The sequence below is a fragment of the Anser brachyrhynchus genome (assembly GCF_964034855.1).
Source record: "Anser brachyrhynchus genome assembly, chromosome: 3".
Taxonomy (NCBI): Eukaryota; Metazoa; Chordata; class Aves; order Anseriformes; family Anatidae; genus Anser; species Anser brachyrhynchus.
The window spans coordinates 44,782,972-44,802,463 of NC_137696.1; the positions used below are offsets into that span (position 1 = coordinate 44,782,972).

At 37.0% G+C, this 19,492-nt stretch overlaps 1 protein-coding gene across 12 annotated transcripts in view; it reads right to left on the bottom strand.

The window, feature by feature from the left end:
- The window catches only part of LOC308193061 (uncharacterized protein), a 101,820-nt gene that overhangs the window by 50,725 nt on the left and 31,603 nt on the right, over positions 1–19,492 (bottom strand). For 4 of the 12 annotated variants that reach the window (XR_013949340.1, XM_080587265.1, XM_080587266.1 and 1 more), the window contains exons 7-9: positions 6,832–6,930; positions 2,024–2,065; positions 1,325–1,442 (exon numbers count right to left, since the gene is read on the bottom strand). Coding sequence is in view for 4 of the 12 variants with exons in the window: in XM_080587265.1 (XP_080443391.1) it covers positions 1,325–1,442; positions 2,024–2,065; positions 6,832–6,930 (259 nt within the window). In the remaining 8 variants the exon portion in view is untranslated. Of the gene's footprint in view, positions 1–1,318; positions 1,443–1,479; positions 1,634–2,023; positions 2,066–6,831; positions 6,931–8,635; positions 8,821–15,241; positions 16,544–17,431; positions 18,840–19,492 lie in introns of those variants that run through there. The other 8 variants (XR_013949341.1, XR_013949344.1, XR_013949345.1 and 5 more) reach the window with 6 other exon arrangements.

Here is a 19,492-nt window from a genome sequence, read left to right on the forward strand (position 1 = left end):
CAGGATAAATTTATTAAAGGCTTTCTAAATATTGCTTTCCTTTGTGAGCATTTGTAAAACACCTTGGAGGTGTTTTCCAGTCAAAGCTGAGAGAACATAGGGAAAGGAAGGACTTGCAATTAGAAATGAGAACACAACAGAGGTTTTCTTGAACTTACTGTAAAACAGAAGCCAGAAAGAAAGAAGAGTCCCCACTAAACTGACTGGAGAATAAACATGCTACTATGCTTTAATATTTTTCAATTTCAGTTTCTTCCCAATAAGAGCTGAAGAACAGTGTGACAGGGTGCAACAGAGGACATTATGTTTCTCTTTTAATTGCAACCACTACATAGAAATTGGATGGTAAGATAGAAAAAGGAGATAGATATGACTATGAAGAACACAGCTATAAGAAAACAACTTCATTATTTTGACATAAAACAATAACAATCTCCCCTTATTTATGGTGTCAACAATGAATTATCCTTTGGTACTACTGTTACAGCAATGAAAAATATATTTTACTTCAGTTTCAGTTATTCACATAATACATCGTCATTTGCTAAGAAATTGAAGTATTTAATAGGAAGTAAGAAAGATGAATAAATGTACTAAGTACAAAGAAAAAAAATGCATTGAGCTAAAAAAAAATCAGTGAACTCCAATTCCAGGTGACTTAGATACATTTATTTAAAAGAATCTCAAAAAAGAAAAGATGATAAAAAATAAAAAATAAATGAATCTAAGCCTTGCTGACACTAGATATTATCACAATGCTAAGCTAACTTGGGATTGCATTCTATTATACAGATGTGATTATATGAATCATGCTGTGGTGTGGATGCTTTCTGTCCCTCAGACAAGTGGCAGTATTTATGCAATTAAGTGAAAGACTAATAGTAGAGGAAGATAACAAATATGAACTCTGATGGGCTTTTTTTTAAATAAATAAATAAATAAATAAATAAATAAAAAGATGTAAAGCTTTGCTTTAAAATATCCTAAACCCATTATTTCCACCATACTCTAAAATTACTAGTTACATGCTTCAGTTGTATATCCTGAATGTTTCTACAATTCATAGAAATGGCCCATGTGATTTAGGACAGGTGTAGCTGCTTGCCAACAGACAACTTACAGGTTAGACCTGCACAGGTTTAAGAATAAGATGAAAGCAAAAAAATTTCTTCTTCTCCTCCTACTTCCACCTGTAGCCTAATGTCATTTTCTGGGCTAATCATAAGCTCCTTTTGGTTTCAATCCACTTTCAACTTGGCTGTCAGTGAAATCATCTCCAGGACCAGCTCCAAGACTAACAAACATTTCCAATAGCCTGGCTTGCCTTTGGCAGAAGAATTTCTTGAGTCAGGTTCACTCCAAAGCACTCACTGACTAGAACAGCTCTCATCTGGCACCCAAGATCTGAGACATTCAGTGGGTGAATGGGTGTCAACCACTTCCTAAGGAAAAAATGACACCATTTAAGTTAAGGAAAGAATTGCCAGGCTTTCTCTTTTAAACATATGTTTATATAAAATAGAAGTATGTATACAGACGATAAGCTTTTCAGTATATCATATGCTTTCATTCTGTCTGTCTGCATAACTAAAAAATTATTTCAGCAGGAGTTTCAGAGGAAGGTGACAAAAATCTGTGAAAAGAAGATGGAAGCATATTTAAATTTAAGTATGAATATCTAACAAGATTTTTACTGGCAACTTATAACATTTGATAAGAAGGTATATTTCAGCCATACTAGAAGAACTAAATATTTTGAATCTTACCATTTGAATCATTTAAATGAAAGCCCCCCTTTTGGACTTAATAGAAATGAATATCCTGACCCTGAATTCACATGATTGTAATAGGGTTTGTGATATTGGTTTTCAGGGAAATGGTATTGGCCATTGTCATTTTTAATGCTCAATCTGCTCGTCAAAGCAAAGGTGAAAAACAGAGGATAAATGAAAATGTATATTAAGTATCTCTAGCATACTTTTTGTTTGAAAAAATCAGCTATTTTGATTTTTATGTTTCTTACCAAACAGCAGAAATGTGCTTACAGAGACAGCAAACTGAATCCCTGCAAGTAAAACAAGAAGTGAGATTTAATGCACCATCGACATACTCCTCAGTTTAGCTCTTTCCTCCACTCATGATGTGATAGCATCAAACATGTTTTGTTTTAGATATTGTGCAACTTCACCAAGCTTCCAAGATTAAGAGATTGCAAAGCCTACCCACAGCCTCCTCTTCTCCCTCCAACCTCCATCCCCACCAGGATGCCTCTGATCAGGGCATGCAAGTGTGGTGCTGCCTGGGTGCACAAGGAGAGGAATACGTGGGCACTTTGAGACAAATCACAGAAATGTGTTTTGAAATCCATTGTCTGGAAATATACTCTCAGAAAACTGCAAGAGCTGAAAGTTCATGAGAAACAAACCCAAACATAATTTAAAGGTGGATGAACAGAATTCGTTGTAATCTAGTAATAGTGGAAATATTTTGGCTATGTTAACTCTACTTGACAATCGCCATGTCATACGGATGAAAGTGAGTTTGTTAATATACGTAATTTCTTCATGGACAGGGTGGTGAAGAATTCTAACGGGCCGACCGGGGAAGTGGTGGGGGTCTCCATCCCTGGAGGTATTTGAGAGATATGTGGACATGGCACTAAGATACATGTTTTTGTGATGGGAATTAGTAGGTTGGGCTGACAGTTGGACTTAATGATCTTGAAGGTCTTTTCCAACCTAAATTACTCTATGATTCTGTTTTCAACAACCTGCACTGGCTTCAGAACAACAGTATCTGACCATTCCACAGAGTTTCTTTCTGTTAAAATGCAGTTTCACAGAAGGCAAGAACTTATCTCAAATACCTACTTGCGTGATTTTCTGCCTGTAGATGAATTTTGTAAGTTAATTATTAAAAATGTTAGAAAGGTATTAGTGCTACACTGTGAACTAAAATGATAGATTGATAGAAAGTATCAACCAAGAAAAGTGATCTGACTGACCACTCAACCCGATAGCTTAGAGTCCCATATCTGTCTTTGCCGCTCCAGATTCTTCTGGTGTATAAAGTCTGAGTCTTTGCCTCTACCCAGAGAGGTAATACACCAAGAAATTAAATGAACATCTACTGTGGCAAAATTTACACATAGGCACATCTCTCACAGACCTTCCTTGGCAGTATCCTCTGAGCCCTGCTAGAAGGAAAACATTACTAGAAGGTGGGTCATGAAAGTCTTAGTTCAGATTCTGTATCTTCTACAGGTCATATCATTCTTGTACAAAAATAATCTGTTTTCTATATTCCTCATACCCTAACGTAATGCAACAAGAGAACTTAACACTTCTGGAACTCACTGTGATTATGATAGAGATTTGGTTTGTAGTGTCAGGAAGGTAAATACAAACAGCATTATGGAGAGATTTGCTTTTCCTGTTATGAAATAAGTTACAAAGAGCCCCTGGACAAGTTGTAACACATTAAAGAATGTAGATTAAGTGAATGAGAAGAGAGAAGGCTAAAGAAATATATTATATTATTAGAACGTTCTCTCCTGATCCCAGGAAAAAAAAAAAATTAATACACTGATGGCTCAGAAGTCAACTGGTCACCTGCCAGCCAGCCTGCTTTGCCACCTCTGGTCTGCCAACACAACTGAATTTCTAGCTCTCCCAGCTCAATTGCTTCTAACAAAATGAGTTTTATTTATTTATTTATTTATTTAAACTACATGAGGGAACTAATGGGGAGAAACATGAAGCAGGAAATAGGCAGGAATTTTTCAGCAACCTTCACTGCTGCAGCACATCAAATGTTTTCTGTTTCTGCAGGAAATTAATGCCCCCCATTTAATTGTCTCCCTTGAGAATTGCAACACTTGCTTTTCAGGAGCTCTGATAAGGTGCTCTTCCAAAGTAAAATGCTCCTGTTGATGTTTCTCTGAAATGCATCAAAAGATAAACAAACTCTCAACTCATTTTCACCAAGGCTTGGTATAAAGTCCAACTTCTCTGCCTCCACCTTCACTATGGGAAAATAAATAAATAAATGGATCCCTCTTAGGCACGAATTTCTGCATACATTGGTACCATAAAAATGAATTATAAAATATGAACAAAAAAACTCATGAATTGTGTACAGTAAAAGGGAACACTCATTTGCATACATTATGTAGTAATGCCAGTAATAACTCCATTCTGTTTAGTTAAAAATAAGTCCTAATTTTAGATTTTACAAAGCTAATTAATAAGTCACTGATCAACTCACAGCTGGAAACAAGATCAGCTGCCTTTCGTAGCCTGTTTGCTGCGGTCAAGACACTCATTCAAACAAAAACATTTACATAAATGGCAGTTACACAAGCAACCTCCCCATAGAACCTCTGAAAGCAATTTCTAATGGTTTTGTTTGTTTTCCAAAGAACTGTTTTATTCCAGCTCTCTCAGAGAGAGCACTTATCAGCTTGTAATGATTTCTAAATATAAGGCCATTCTTTCATGTCTGGAATTTGTCTCTGCACTGTTCAGAGCTGAAACCTAGCTAAGTCATATCTCACTTTTCATTTTCGTAGAATCATAAAACCATAGAATAGCTCAGGTTGGAAGGGACCTTAAAGACCATCTAGTTGCAACCTCCATGCCATAGGCAGGGATGTCACTCTCTAGATCACGTTGCCAGGGCCTCATCTAACCCGGTCTTAAAAAACCTCCAGGGAAGGGGCATCCACAGCTTCTCCTGGCAACGTAGTGCATCACCAGCCTCTGAGTGAAGAATTTCCTCCTAACCGCTAATCTAAATCTTCCCACTTTTAGCTTAAAAGCATTCCTCCTTGTCCTGTAACTATCTGATTGAGAAAAAGGTGTCTCTACATCTTTTTTATAAACCCCCTTTAAATACTGAAAATCCACAATGAGGTCATTCCTGAGCCTTCTCTTCTTTAGGCTGAATAGCCACAGCTCTCTCGGCCTTTCTTCATAAAAGAGGTGCTCCAGCCCTCTGATCATCTTTGTAGCCTTCCTCTGGACCTATTCTAACAGGTCAACAATCTTCTTGTGCTGGGGGCCCCAGACCTGGATGCAGTACTCCCAGTGGGGCCTCACAAGGGCAGAGCAGGTCTCCCTCCACCTGCTAGCCACTCCTCTTTTGATGCAGCCCAGGATGTATTTGGTCTTCTGGGCTGCAAGCACGTACTGCTGATTTTCACTAATGAGTGAGTACAAAACAAAAAAATAAAGCAAAGGATTTAACATTCTGGTCTGCTTGGCCATAAAAATATCAACCTATATCAGGATCCTTGTTATCCTAGTGTCAACTACAAGAGAGAGAACTGGATTTTCTCAGTTAGTCAGTTTTACAGAATCTGATTTATAATGTGATCACCTCTTAAATGTCCATGGTAGATCTTATCTCACCAGGATGGTGCTGTGTACACTATAAAAGTGGGTTTATGAACTTTGGAAGTGTAAAGTGTAAAGTAAGGCTCATAAACACATAGTTTTCCTACAATAGGATCCTACTAACTAGAATTGAACAAACAAACCAAAAATCATAAAATCTCTTAAATATATATCTGTTATTTGAGATGACACTCCTGGTCTGGTTAAACTAAAATTCCTATTCCAGGAATTTACTTTGCAACTGTTCTGGGTTCTCTTGTTCTGCTTGGTTCTAACATACTTACCAACCGCTCCAGTTATTGCATTTTTTCAGTACGATTTTGGCAATGTTTTGGCAATGTTCTCTTTGGCTTTTGTCTGTATAGGGGCAACTTAATATAGAAGGGGCAACAAAGTAAGAAATAATCACAGACAGACTTTTTCTGGATGATTGGAACCATACCGTTTGCCTTTAGTTCTGTTAGTGTAAGGCTTTGAATCCCAAGCAGAAGCCAACAGCTGGCACAGTGCAGATGACCAGATGACAGTGCATTCCCCAGAAGTCTTGTCGAGCCAGTGTACACATATATTTTTCTGGCACATGTGCCAGTTAAAGAGATTAATGCTCACAACTGACCTCAGCTGGAAGACACTTCTCAGTTCCATCTGCTGACCAGACTTTCTGAGGCAATCACTTCATTATTTGTTTTAGACAAAATGAGTTAGGTCAAAGCAATCAAAACACAGTATGTATGCAAGCTAAGTCGTTTGAATTGGAGCAAGTATGAGAGGAAACAGACAAGCAACTTTATTGGCATATGAGGTAAAAGTGGTTTCTGAAAGAAAGCTTATATTGAACAGCTATGGCAGTAACATAAATAGTATTGCCACGGGTTTTGATTTATATAGTCATCCGTATATAATCACAAATAAGGGAACTCATTGTCAATATTGTCTTTAGAGCATGCATATGGGTTGCAGGAGACCAGAGCTATGACCAAAGTGCCACCTTTGCCTCAGCGTGTCCTAGAGATCAGTGTTTTCAAAGCTACTAACCCCTTTGAAACTAGTCAATATTCACCTATAAAAACTTCAGTGGTGTTTGTTTTTTAACAACAAAAGTCATTGGGTTCTCCATGTCATGCCTTAACCATACCTGGTGTGGAGTCTCTGGAGGCTGAAGTACAGAGCCTCATCCCCCACCACAGGAGCAGCAGAGTGGCCGCTCCCGTTTCCCTCTTGTACAAGCTTCATTAGGAGCTCCACAAGTCAAAAACAAGGTGTGGGGCTTCACTGTGACCCTTCACAACTATCATACCTTTCAGTAAATCAAAATTGCAGGGACTGGCACACCACTACCATGTAAAACGTGAATTCTCCCATGTCAGGGGAACTCCCTCACATAGCACAGAAAGGGAAGGATGACAGCAGAGACTTCATCCCAAAATAAACTTACCAATTCCAGAGATCAAACTGCTTGCTTTCTGGCAGTAAGTCATGCTTCATTTGCCTCTGGCTGCTTGTAGGGAAGGTGAATGACAGCCCCAGGCACGGCCTGTGGATGGACATTTGTTACAGCAATTATGTTCAAGAGTAGCTTCATTTTAAATAACCAGAAAAGCCTATGAAAAGTCAGTCTGGCATGTCAAATTAGCTATAGAGGCTGGTGTCAGCTTTGTGATCTTAGATAAAGATTTTTGTATTTTTCCTTTAAAATTAATAATAATTTTTAAAAAGTCAAAGCACATGCTGACCCACATTCCCTTGTAAACTTCTGGCAGCTTTCCATTACTCCAACAACATGAACCAGCTGTAAACTCTGATGGAGAACCAAACAGCCAGAGCATACTGATAAACCAGATCCCCAGTATTTTGCCATGTTTGTTTGCTCTCAGCAGTGTATTATTTACAATTTGCCAAGACTAACCCAGTCATAAATACAGAACGCAATCATTCTGCATGTACTGTGGTTATGTTTTAATCTTTGATCACATCTGCATCAGGCAAAATATTTTATTTATTTCACAGGAATCTTTGAACCTTATATTTGAATTCCACCACCTCCTATAAAGCTGTGTGAATACTGAAGAAGTATTTGACAGTAACAGAATAATCAAAGATTCAAAATCACAGTTTAGAGCACTTTTTAATTAGTGGGGTCAAGGAGATCAATGTTTCAGTAACTTGACACTACTGCTGAGCTACTAAGTACTGTTAGTCCCTGCCTGGCCCTGGCCTTCCTGCAGAAAGGAGACATCTCCCTGTCCCACCGGGTAACACTGTGGTTTCCAAAATAACAAGCAGAGAGGGATGTTTAAAAAGGATGTTAATTTTAAATGGGATTTAAGAGTAAAAATGTAACTCCTCAGAGCCACTTTGAAAATATGACCCTGGGACAGCCCTGTAGCTTGAACACACAAAGTTGTTTGACCAGAGTTTCTGGTACAGTCTTATGGCGCTCGACCTCTTCCTTATCCTTCTCTGTAAAGACGATGTTTAATAATTTAGGGAAAGGTAATCTCACAAGCTCAAGAGATCCTGGCAGATATTAGAAACAGACTGTCTCCCCATTTTCTAACAAGAAAGCAAAGAGCCAAGTAAATGTTTAAAGATCTTAAACTTACTGAAACACATACCCAGCGCCTGCCAGAATAATGGGGGAGAATTTAACCAGGAGGGGTCATGATGGCCAGAAATTTTCTTTACCAGCATGGCCCAGGGGGTTTGTGCTGCCAGCCATTTGACAGCTCGGCTGTGGAGCAGCTGGATCCCACCCTGACTTTGTACAGAACAGATGCAAATCACAAAGGAGGCCAAGCACAACTAAGAAATAAAATAATGAGAGTCACTTGCATAATTTCTGAGGTAAATAAACCATGGTTTTGGCTAAGTGTGGGGACACTCACACCATTTGAACATAACCAGCTGGGGTCTGGAGACAGCACAGCCATGGTTTGCAGTAGGTAACAGAAACCATTCCAGGTTTTTCTTAGCACAGAGGTTTCTCGATCCTGTGGACATGCCCTCACAGATTTTCTGTAAGTCACTGTTCAAAATCATTGTTTTTTTTTCTGTTTGTTTGTTTGTTTTTAATTAGGTTACCAAAGTATATCAGTTTCCAGTCATAGCACCTCCTCTACTAGATGCTGGCACATAGAGAAAAAGGTGGGGTCTCAGATCATTTTCCCCCATAGGAACAAGGGTATTAAATCCCACCTAGACCTAGCTCATAGTGTCACTGACTCAAATTAATTGCTCACCACAAGCTGGCCATCTGGCATCTATGAGCAACATGTGGAAGTAGCTACTTTTTTCACATTTATTCTCTCTTGAGACCACTAACTTGTTCATAGAAATGGTGAGTGGCATGTCCCACATTTTAAGTCTTTCCAGATCATGTTTCCATTATACCAACAGCATTGGTATGGTATTGGTACAGCATTTCCTGTAGAGGAAAGAATTATTTTCACAATTAATACTAGAGTAGAAATCAAGAAGAAGTAAAAGAAATTTAAAATGAATGAAAGCAAACACTAATGCAAAAGTTAAGCCTTCTTTCTCAGAAGAATCACGTTACCTTTCATCTACGTATCAGATAAACATCTTCCCCAATACCAGACACATTGCTTGATAAAAATTTTCCAGTCCTTCAAACAAGAGTGAATTTCTTATAGTTCACAACCTATATCCAGTGGCTTGGATTTAGGACTAAATACATTTGTAAATAAATAAATAAATAAATAAATAAATAAATAAATAAATAAAGCGTTGTAATAATTTCATTCTTTCTCTCTCAATACACAGCAATCTGGTAAATTTCCATCCTTAGTGTATCCAGTGTATCTGGCTAATGAATACCCAGTGCTTTCTCCCAGTTTTCTATTCAAATTTCAACTACTGGTTTAACAAGTTTCATAATACAGTCTTTTTGTATGTATCATACTTAGTCTTTCATGGTGGATCTTCTATCAGGAAAACCATAGCTGGTAACCCCAGTTTGCTCTACTATGCTTGGATTTGAGATGTGCAGTGACTCACTTGAGCATCCTTCCTCTTGATTATCATACAAAAGATTGTCTACAGATACATGAGAAGGCAGCACAGAGCTCTGGACATCTTCACAAATTTTTGGCTCAGTTGTTTTCCTGAGATACACAGGCTAGAATTGCCAGGTGGGATGGGATCCCACAAAGAGGATGAAAACAAGGTCTTTACAAGACATTTAATGTGCAAAGGGTAAGAAAAATCATCTCACGTAAAGATGATGGTTATCTCAAATGGACTTGCAATTAATCATGGAGTGTTGCAATATTATTTCTGCTCACAGTTATTGAATCCCAAACCAAATAAATTAATGGACACAAGATTAAGACCAAACACTTCTTACTCATGGGTGTCTTTGACTGTACCCCAGTTAGCAACTTTCTGCATCCAGCATCCAACAATGACACTTAGTGACGAATTTTTCAAAAAATGTTCAACATCAGCAAAAAGCCAACATGCATTCTGCCTGGGAGGGAGCTATGGGAGATGGGAAGAGTAGCTTCAGCATGTAATGGCAGCTGGGAAACTGATGAATCTTTTCAGACCCATGACACTGCCCTCCCTCTTTTCTCCATTCATTCATATTCAAAATGGGAGTAACTTTGAACTGTCCACAAACATCAAAGAATCATTGTAAAATATTTTTCCACTCACTGCACACCAGGTGGATTGTATCTGCAGAATGAGACAGACAGAAAAGCAAGTGTCCTGATGATTTAAGAGGGTGTGAAATATACAGAGTTTAAGAGAAACTGTCTCTCCCTAAACATTCTGACAAAGCGCAGGAGTTGGAAACAACCTGCCTGGCTTGCCAAAGCACTGACAGTCCATCACAGAAGCAAAAATTACTTTAATGAACTAATAATTAATGACATAACTCTACCAGAAGCAGAAAGTATAAAACACAAATAATAATTCAAAAAGTGTTCAACAAATCCCAAGTGCAGTTAATGGGAAATTTTTTATATTCTCTTCTCTAGCCCACAGCTTGAAAATTAGTTATCTCATTTTTTTTAATTTTTCATTCTATAGATTTCACAGCCTTTTTTCTTCCTTTAATTCCTATCCCACTCCTAGGGGGAGCTGTCTCCTGCTTATCTGCACAGTTTGGTTTTCAAGGCTGGTCTGCATTCCAGGTCACAACAGCTAAATTAAAAATGAATGGCTAAATTAAAAATAATTTGCTCAGACTCCACTCTACTCCTGCTCCTGCTGTGGCCTTGCTGCATGCTACCAGCATCATAACCCCTCAAGACCTTGCTCAGCAGTAGTGATTCCTGTATGGTCTGCTGTCCAATCAATTGCTGCCTACCAAACAGGACTGCACCTTGCCTGCTACACCTCAGTTTATGCAGCTTCCTTTTCTCTTGAGTGAGTTTGAACTCAGATGTTATTGCTGCTTCCCTTCTCTGCTGAATAGTCCTGCTCACTGAGTCTAATTGCTCCCACCCTACACACCTCCTCCCCAGGACCTCCTGTGCAGAGCAGTAGTTACCTTTCTCCTCCCAAAAGACAACAGAAGACAGGGGAATGGAAGAAACTTCATGGAAGAAAGTAGAAACTTCCAGTAAGTTTCTAGTTACAGAAAACCATGATGTGCCTGAAGAGTGTGAGGGTGCTGGACTCTGGCATCCTGACAAGATTCTGGTGTGGATCAGATATTAGAACTACTGCTGGGACAGATCGTTTTCGTTATTTGCCACCAATAAAGGGCTACAGCGGGGTATGCAAGTTCTCACTGGGACAGTCTCTTGAAAACAACTCCCTGGAGGCATTCGGTACAGTATTAAATTCTGTTTCCCTAACTAAACTGGGGTTGTACTTTGCCAGTTGCTCACTGGCCTGGTCCTCATCTAGCACTAAGGAAATTTAAACATAGCTCTAAATCCAGTCCCGTGTTTTGGCAGTTGAGCCTGAAATGAGTTAAAAACTATTTCCAGTTCCGACACTCTTCAGCTCCCTCTCTCTGACACATAATTTAGAAAGCCTGCCTTACCTCTTCTCTCTCTGCTGGGTAAATGAAAGACAATTGAGATGAATCAGAATGTCAGAATAACAAAATTGAGGGACAGGAACAAACTACCCTTGAGAAAATAGAAACTTTAAGTCTCTTTAAAGAAATAGCCTCCAAGCATGACCATCTTCACAGCAAATCTCAAGCAAAAGTGCTTTCCATAATTTTTACTTTCTGATCTATTACAGGCTGTGATTCACAGCTCCAGTTCTGGAGATTTGACATTCCCATAGCTTTTTCATGAGGCTAATGTGTGAGAAACATTGTTTGAGTGACTCCTCTAGATTTGCAATGTTTGTAATGCAACATGACTAAACAGGAGGTGGGATTACATGATTTCAGTTTTTCGTTGAGACTTCTTTTTGACCAAAATGTATTTTTAAAGTATATATTTATCCCTTGCTTCTTTTTTTTTATACACTATTGTTGCTTTTATTATTATTACTATTATTTTTGATTCCTGCAAGCAGGCTGCTAGAGCTGTATTACTGCAATACGACAGAAGAAACAACCTGATTTTTCCTAATGACAACTTCAAGTGTTTTGGGAAAGGAGCAGCAAACAGGACTCAGGTTACAGAGACAGCTTCAATTTAATTTAACTGAAAACAGCTCACCAAAATGTGTCCTTTGTAAACCAGTTTGCATCATGAAAGTTAGTTTCACATTGAAGGTGGGGAGAAATGAACATAATATATATTACTGCAACTCAGGAGCCAAAGCAAAACACACAATAGCCTTGTTTGCTTTGTTCTAACACACTTCACAATACGTTTGAATCCATACTACTAAAGATGAATTCATTTTCTACAAAGTGATGGTGAAGCTGCTGTTATAGCTTCAAAAGGCTACTATCTGTTCAAGTTTATTGTTTTCACCATGGTTCTCTTGTATGTGCTAGTGGTTGGACAGTTTTATGACAGAATAGATCCTGAGCCTGCACTGCTTTCTATTCCATTGTGTCTATTGCACAACTTGGTGCAAACCGTCTTTTATGTTTGATATATCTGTCTGCTCACACAGATAGGATAAAGAAGTGGTTTAAGGATGTGATTTTGACATCCTGAATCTACTGCACTGCCTCTCATTAGCATCTTCCCATCATTGTTCTGGAGAACAGCTTTTAAACCATAGCCTGCACTGTGTCATCGGCCAATATTTTAGAAAGTTGTTGTAACTTCTTGGATACTCATTACTTCTGACTAAATATTCTAATGGGTGTGCTGGATTTTGTAACAGCTGTTTTTCCTCTAATCACTTAAAAAATCCTAAGAGAAAACTCTTGTTTATCTCTCAGTCATTTTTTCTTCAGATTTGCAACTTTTAATTGCTTTTCTCATCTGTTCTTCCTTCAACAATGACTACTTTTTCTATTTCACTTTTGAATATTTTCAAATAACTTAGTAACAATTTTCATTGTTTAAGCTTACTAGCTGTAATTCTAGCTATAATACTATCTGTATGTTTTCTTTTTCCCATCAAGCCATCATATCTTTGAAATTACTTAAAAAAAAAAAAAAAAAAGCGAATGTATCAACATCTTTAGTCATCCAATACAGCTCTTCTGCAGTCTTGCATTATGAAGAGAACGTTGTTATATTGGTAACTTCATCCAGATATCACACTGCATATCCAGACAGCAAGCTGTTCACATAACTTTTCTTCTCTTAAATCATTGCAGATAAGCTCAACGTTGCAAACATGTATGAAAAAAATACTGACAAATATATATATACATATACTAATTAACAAGCTAGAGAACAAGCAAGTGAACTGTTCTTAACAGCATTTCAGCAAAGGTACTAACTGAGTTGGGATGGCCTTTGTGTAGGCTTTATGTGTTACTCAACTGAAAAGTAAGACTAGTAAGAGGGAAAGAGGGTAAGAGGGAAAAATATGAGGAAGATGAGGTGAAGAGACTAGACTAGATCAGGCAGCAACAGATCAGCAGCAAATCCTTGAAGGCACTGTGACTCTCTTGACTCCAAATTCAGTGTTCTACCCACAAAACCTATGTAAGTTATCATCCACATTTTGTGTGACCACTTTTATCATGCATCTATGATTAAAAAAATATGTATATATATAACCAGACACTATATAATCTTCAAGAAACTCACTGGTCTCTATTTAACGTAAAGTTATTTTGATGAAACTGTGTTTTCACAGACCTACAAATGACAAAAATTCTGGCAAGTTACCCTAACTGTAAAATAGACCTAAGCTGCTCTTCCTCACTTATGAGATTACTGGCAAGCAGTGCATAGCTTCAATGATGTTCATCCACTAATACAGAAAGTCAATGTCTGTAATGAATGTTGGTGTTATGTAGAATACCTTCAAGTAAACCGCTTACAGACTTGACTATATGTGCATAATCCCCCAGAGCACTCAGTAGATCAGATCTTACAAACAGTTCAACCCATGTCTATTTTTATCTGTGTAACAGTGATCACAGTGAACTTGCTACTGTGCCTAAAGAGTATGTCTGCAGGCTACTGATATGATATAAAACATCAGCAAGACGGACGGTGAGACATGTCAGGTGCTCTGTGACCACTGTAACATTACTGCCACACCTGAGGTTGTGTATACTAAGTATAAAGTGATCATCAACATTATTACAATACATTTTAAGAATATTTCTCACTATAAAAAACATTATTCAGGAGTAAAGGAAGGTAAAACTCTTCAACATACATTATGACAAGCTACCACTGTAAAAAACATAGGGCAAAAACTTGTAAAAATCATAACCTGATGTTAATGTTGAACACCTAAGATCCAATTTAAAAAAAACCTAAAAAATAGTAAATACATTTAAAGTACCTTGTTTTCAGATTCAGTTGTATTTTATATTTTCATTTTTGTTTTAAAATTTGACTTGGAATTGAGTATTTAAACTTGCAATGATGACAATTCTGATCCAAGTAATTGGGATGAAGCTTGTAGAAGGCCATGTAGGTTGAATATTTAGCAGAAAATATACCTGGATGAAAGTAAATGGATGGAATATTTTCTCTGTGTGAGGTGAAGGCAGGAATGTCTCGTTGCATATTTTAAACTAAATATGCTAGCACTTACCAAGACTATTCAGAAAAAAAAAAAAGGAAAAAAAAAAGGAAAAAAAAAAAAGCTTCAACATATAACCAAGATTTAGCTTCTGGCTGCAGCATTTTTATATTCAGAGAAGAAAAATAATTATCCCAAATAAACGGTAGTTATTGCATTTGAAGCTAATATTTACTAAAGCAGGATTATTCCTCCTGCTCATTTGGGCAGCTTTCTCGCTGCCAGGGATAGTAGGTTCCAATAATTGTCCTGATGAGTAATGTACCTAACTGTCCATGCCTTCCAGGGGAGAATCTGGAGCATTAGTTTTTGTGGGGCTGTGGTGATCAGGTTTCCTAAAGGAAGATGTAATCCTACCAGGTTAGTGGCTTTTTTATTTCTTTTGACCCTTGATTTTGGTCTGATCATGAAACTCTCCACATGGCCAAATACTGTATCCAAATGTGAATACAACTTCGTAAAAATGGGCAGACCCACACAGGAGTAGGGGAAGAAAGAAAAAAAAAAAAAGAAAAAGATAACTTGAGAAACAACTAAATTACATTTTGTCAAAAAAAATACAAAATCAACAGTGATATACTGTGTTTTCAGAACTAGTGATTTCCATATAACTATAAGGTTTATCTTCTCCTTTTCATCCCTAAGTTCTTGTAGTTTATGAGTATCACCATTTTGCCAGCACAGACATGACTTTACACAGACTGAAACTTTTTATTGGCTCACAGACTGAAACTTACAGTTAGGACAGGGCTGTAGGGCCCACTTATCACAACACTCCCAAATCCATTTGTTCATGTGCAGGAAGAAAAAGGGAAGCTCACAGATGATGATACATCTGGTGGATTTACACTGAACAAACAGCAGAGTAATTCATTTAAACAATCTCTAAGCTGCAGATGCATAGGTATTACACAGCAATTACATTTAATTTGATTCAGCCTGGCTTATCAGTTAATTACTCATAAATCCCACAAAGAAGAGCAATTGCAGAGATATTATCAAAGCAAATAATTTCACAAATTTGTATTTTTTTTTCTCTGATTATAGAATATATGGGATGAAACTACTAAGCTGATGTCAATTAGCATAACTTCATTTAAATCAATGGCCTTATCCTCACTTGCATCATTTAAGATTGGAGTAGCTGACATTTAGCAATGCATTGGAACCAGCTATGTGTGGACTAAAATTTTTTTTTTTTAATATAATTTGGTTTTAACATGTATAAATCAGAACATTACTTCTTGGTTGTATGTATCACAAATAAAGTTGTTGAAGCATATAATGGTATTCTTGAGGACAAATTAAACAAGGGTGCTTTTTTGGAAACCTTAAAATATAATTGTTCCAGTTTATAAAGGCAAGAAATTATAATTGCAGTTGCTCTAGTGCCTGGGACTTTATTAATATTTAGCAGTCATTGAGATCTCTCTGCTCTTTTCAGCCTTTACTGATCTGAACTGAATGTTTGTTCATTGCACTACATTGATGGACAAAGCCTGATGAAATGTTTCATACTTCTAAGGCATGTGCGGAGTTTAGTAGTGTTTATCCGATAGGAATTTGATATCTTTGGGGTCATCTCTTAATTCAGATACTTGCTCAGTGTTTCATATTTCCAAAATGACTTCATCCTCCCAAGGTTGTTTCAAAGGACAGGTTTGAGGGAAGTCCTGTGTACTACAAGGAACATTCAACACCAGTTTAACATATAATACACAATGCTTTACTTTCCCCATTCAATTGTTGGGCTTAAAGAAGTACCACACACAGTACCAATAATGTTTGAGCCCAGAGTCATTAATGCCTTCTCCTGAAGAATGTAGTCTCATTAATATTAAATAGAACTTCCTTTCTTTTCCCTCTGTGACAGTGAGTAGTACTAACATAGGCATGTTGCAGCAGGCATTTTATTCACCTTGTAAGATCACTATAGCTTATACTATATTCCAACAAGATATTTTTTTCAAACCTAATATTAACCAAACTTCAAATTTCCAGACCATGTGAGGATGTGTATTTCAACACTTGTTCTTTGCCTAGAAAACAAACAAACAAAAAAAAAACATATCGAATAAACTTATCAATATCAATTCTTTTCACAGAGTTAAATAATCCAACAATTCTTTTTAAATTATACTGAAACACTTCATTTCAAAAGTGTTGAGCAAATGAAAGCTCCCAGTTCAGTTCAGGGCTGATGAAAAACATTTCATTTTAACTATGTTAAAATATAATCTATAACATGACTTAAAATGCAAATCCCCTCATTAAACTCTGTCTTCATAATTGTGCTCATCTTGGAGCATATAACACAACTTTGTTCAGAGGGGAATTCTTCACTGCACCCTGGGCTGTTTAATCCTCCCCTGAGTTCAGCTCACACAGAAGAATACGCTCCCAAACAACATCATGGGAATTGCTAGGAAATACCATCCTATGTTAAGCATTTTCAATTAACTAACCAATTCAAAGTCTTAGGATCTGAGCTGAAACAAAACATTCTGGTTTATTTCCTCAGAGCATAAAAGCAAAGGCTTCAGCAAAACTGCTATTGCTTTTTTTTTTTTTTTTTTTTTTTGATATAGAATGACACTATTTACTTTCTTCCTATCTTTACTTGGAGATCAAATTACAGGTAGTGGATGTAACCATACTAAACATTTAAAAATGAATAAATATTGTCCTTTATTTTTCCCAGTTCATTATCTTACAGAAGTGAAATGAAAAAGCAATGCCAATCAGACGTAATTTCATACAGAAGGTCTTGTATAAATGATATACTGGAAAAATTGGATCTATAAGTTAAGTAAACAAAGTTTGTTTGTAAACAAACAAAGACTTTCAGGCTATTGTAAAACCCTACAGTTTCCTCTATATAGAGATAATTTTTGCAACACAAGGTGCTCATTCCAGTCATTCCTTACCAGCCTTGCAGGTGCAGGTGACTCTGTCGAGCTTGCAGTGAGCATAGCTTTTCCAGGACTTATGAGTCCCACAACATTCCAACAGTGCCATTTCTCTGGGTATGTAACATAAATTTGGTGTGTTCTTCAGCAATTGTAGCACATCCCGAATATGCCACATTCACAGAGTACATGGTATAAGTCCGGGATCCACTATTGGTCAGATTTATGGCACATCAAGAGATTAGCTGCTTGTGTACTGCTTCAGTAGATCACTAAAGTGTTACTAGATATCTTCATTTTTATAATGTGCCCTGTTGGCAGGTATGTTTACAGCAGCTGCAATTTTGTAATCCAACACATCTTGCTGCCTTCATGCTCTCTGACCAATATACCCTCAAACACTGTTTTGCACTCCTACCTGCTGGTGCCATTAGCAGACATGTAAGTATACTGGATCTCCAGAGGCTTAAAGGATCTATTTTAGATAAGTAAAGCGAAAGAAGGCAGATGAAGGTCCTGTGGAGATGCAACTATTTCTGCATTCTGCCCAAACTAAAATTATCCATCTTAATTCCAATGAGACTGCTACTATCAATCAGCAAGCAATTCTACATACTGATAAGTGATGCAATTCACCTCCTCAAACGGTGAAAAGGGATAATGTTTGTCTGTAGAGGTCATGCTGTTGCAGCAGTTGATACAATTTTTGACACTGATGAAGATGAATAACACGCAGCATCAGCAAGAGTTACAAAATAGAACAGAAGATCCTTGAAAACTGGTCAGTCCTAAAGCTCCATACTGTACTTGAAAGCTTTGATTTCTCTGATTAAATCTTGACTAGCTAAAAAGCAATTTAACTATTTATTCTGTTTTCATTTCTGTAATATCATCCATTATCACCTCTTAGCCTTTTGTTCACATATCTGTATTACTTCACCTCTATTTTGATACAGAGCATTTGGTGTCATGTTAATTCATTGTCATGAGATGTTGCTGTTGTGGTGTCTGGACCTCCCTTTTCACCAGGATTGGTAAATCCTGGCCTCTGGGGAAGATGGGAGTTTCAAGAGAGTTTATTACACTCCTTAAGGAGCATTATTGGGCTTGAAGAGGAAAGTACTTTTCCACTCCATTATCACAGGTGGAAGCACTGTAGATGATACCTTCTTGATCAATGTGTTTAGATTCCTTTTAAGTATCTAGCTGTATCTCAAGGAACGTGAGCAGTCTCTAACAAATAATCACTACCTCTAGAAATAGGTTATTCGCCTTCCAAATTTCTTTTTTTTTTTTGATTTTTATTTTTTTTCATCTGGAGATGCTGTAGTAAAATGTAACCAAGATGCATTAAATAGTAGAGTGACGTTTATGTTTCAGGTCTTTTTAAATTCCTCTGTCACAAATTCTTACTGGCACCCTTTTCCTATGTAAAGTAATACAAATATGTTACTTTAAAGAATTTTTTCCCTTAACAAATGCTACAATTGCTCAGATTACTTTTACATTTTAATTATTTCAAGCTCATTTATTTAAAATAAATTTACACATATTGCCAGGTTGTTAAAGCAATCTCAATCATTAACTTTTAAAATGAACAAAAAAAAAACTTTTTTTTTTTCGTACTGCCGTTTTCAATTTCTTACATACAATAGGGGAAAATAACAGAAGTTTTTTTCCTAATCCCTCACATTTCTGAAAATAAGTAGATTTGGATGACCTTTCAAATTACAAAAGAACCTGCGAACTTGTTGAATGTTTTCAGAGTTCTTGCTAGCTTTTCTGACAGAAAGAGAGAAAGGGAGAGAGAGAGAGAGAAAACAAAAACAAAAACAAACAAAAAAACTTTTACACAGACTTGTATTTTTATCCCTATTTAAATTATAGTGGGTGTAGAATAATCATGAATCAAAATGCTAAAGAAACAGGCAAGTACAGAGCACAGCAATAGAATGAGGACAACACAAGAACTACATGGTAATTTTTAAAGTCACCCTTCATTTAAATTTAGGTACCTATTACTCTCTGGACCATTCCTGCAGATTTTTCACTAGCAGTAAAATTCAACATGATTGCTTT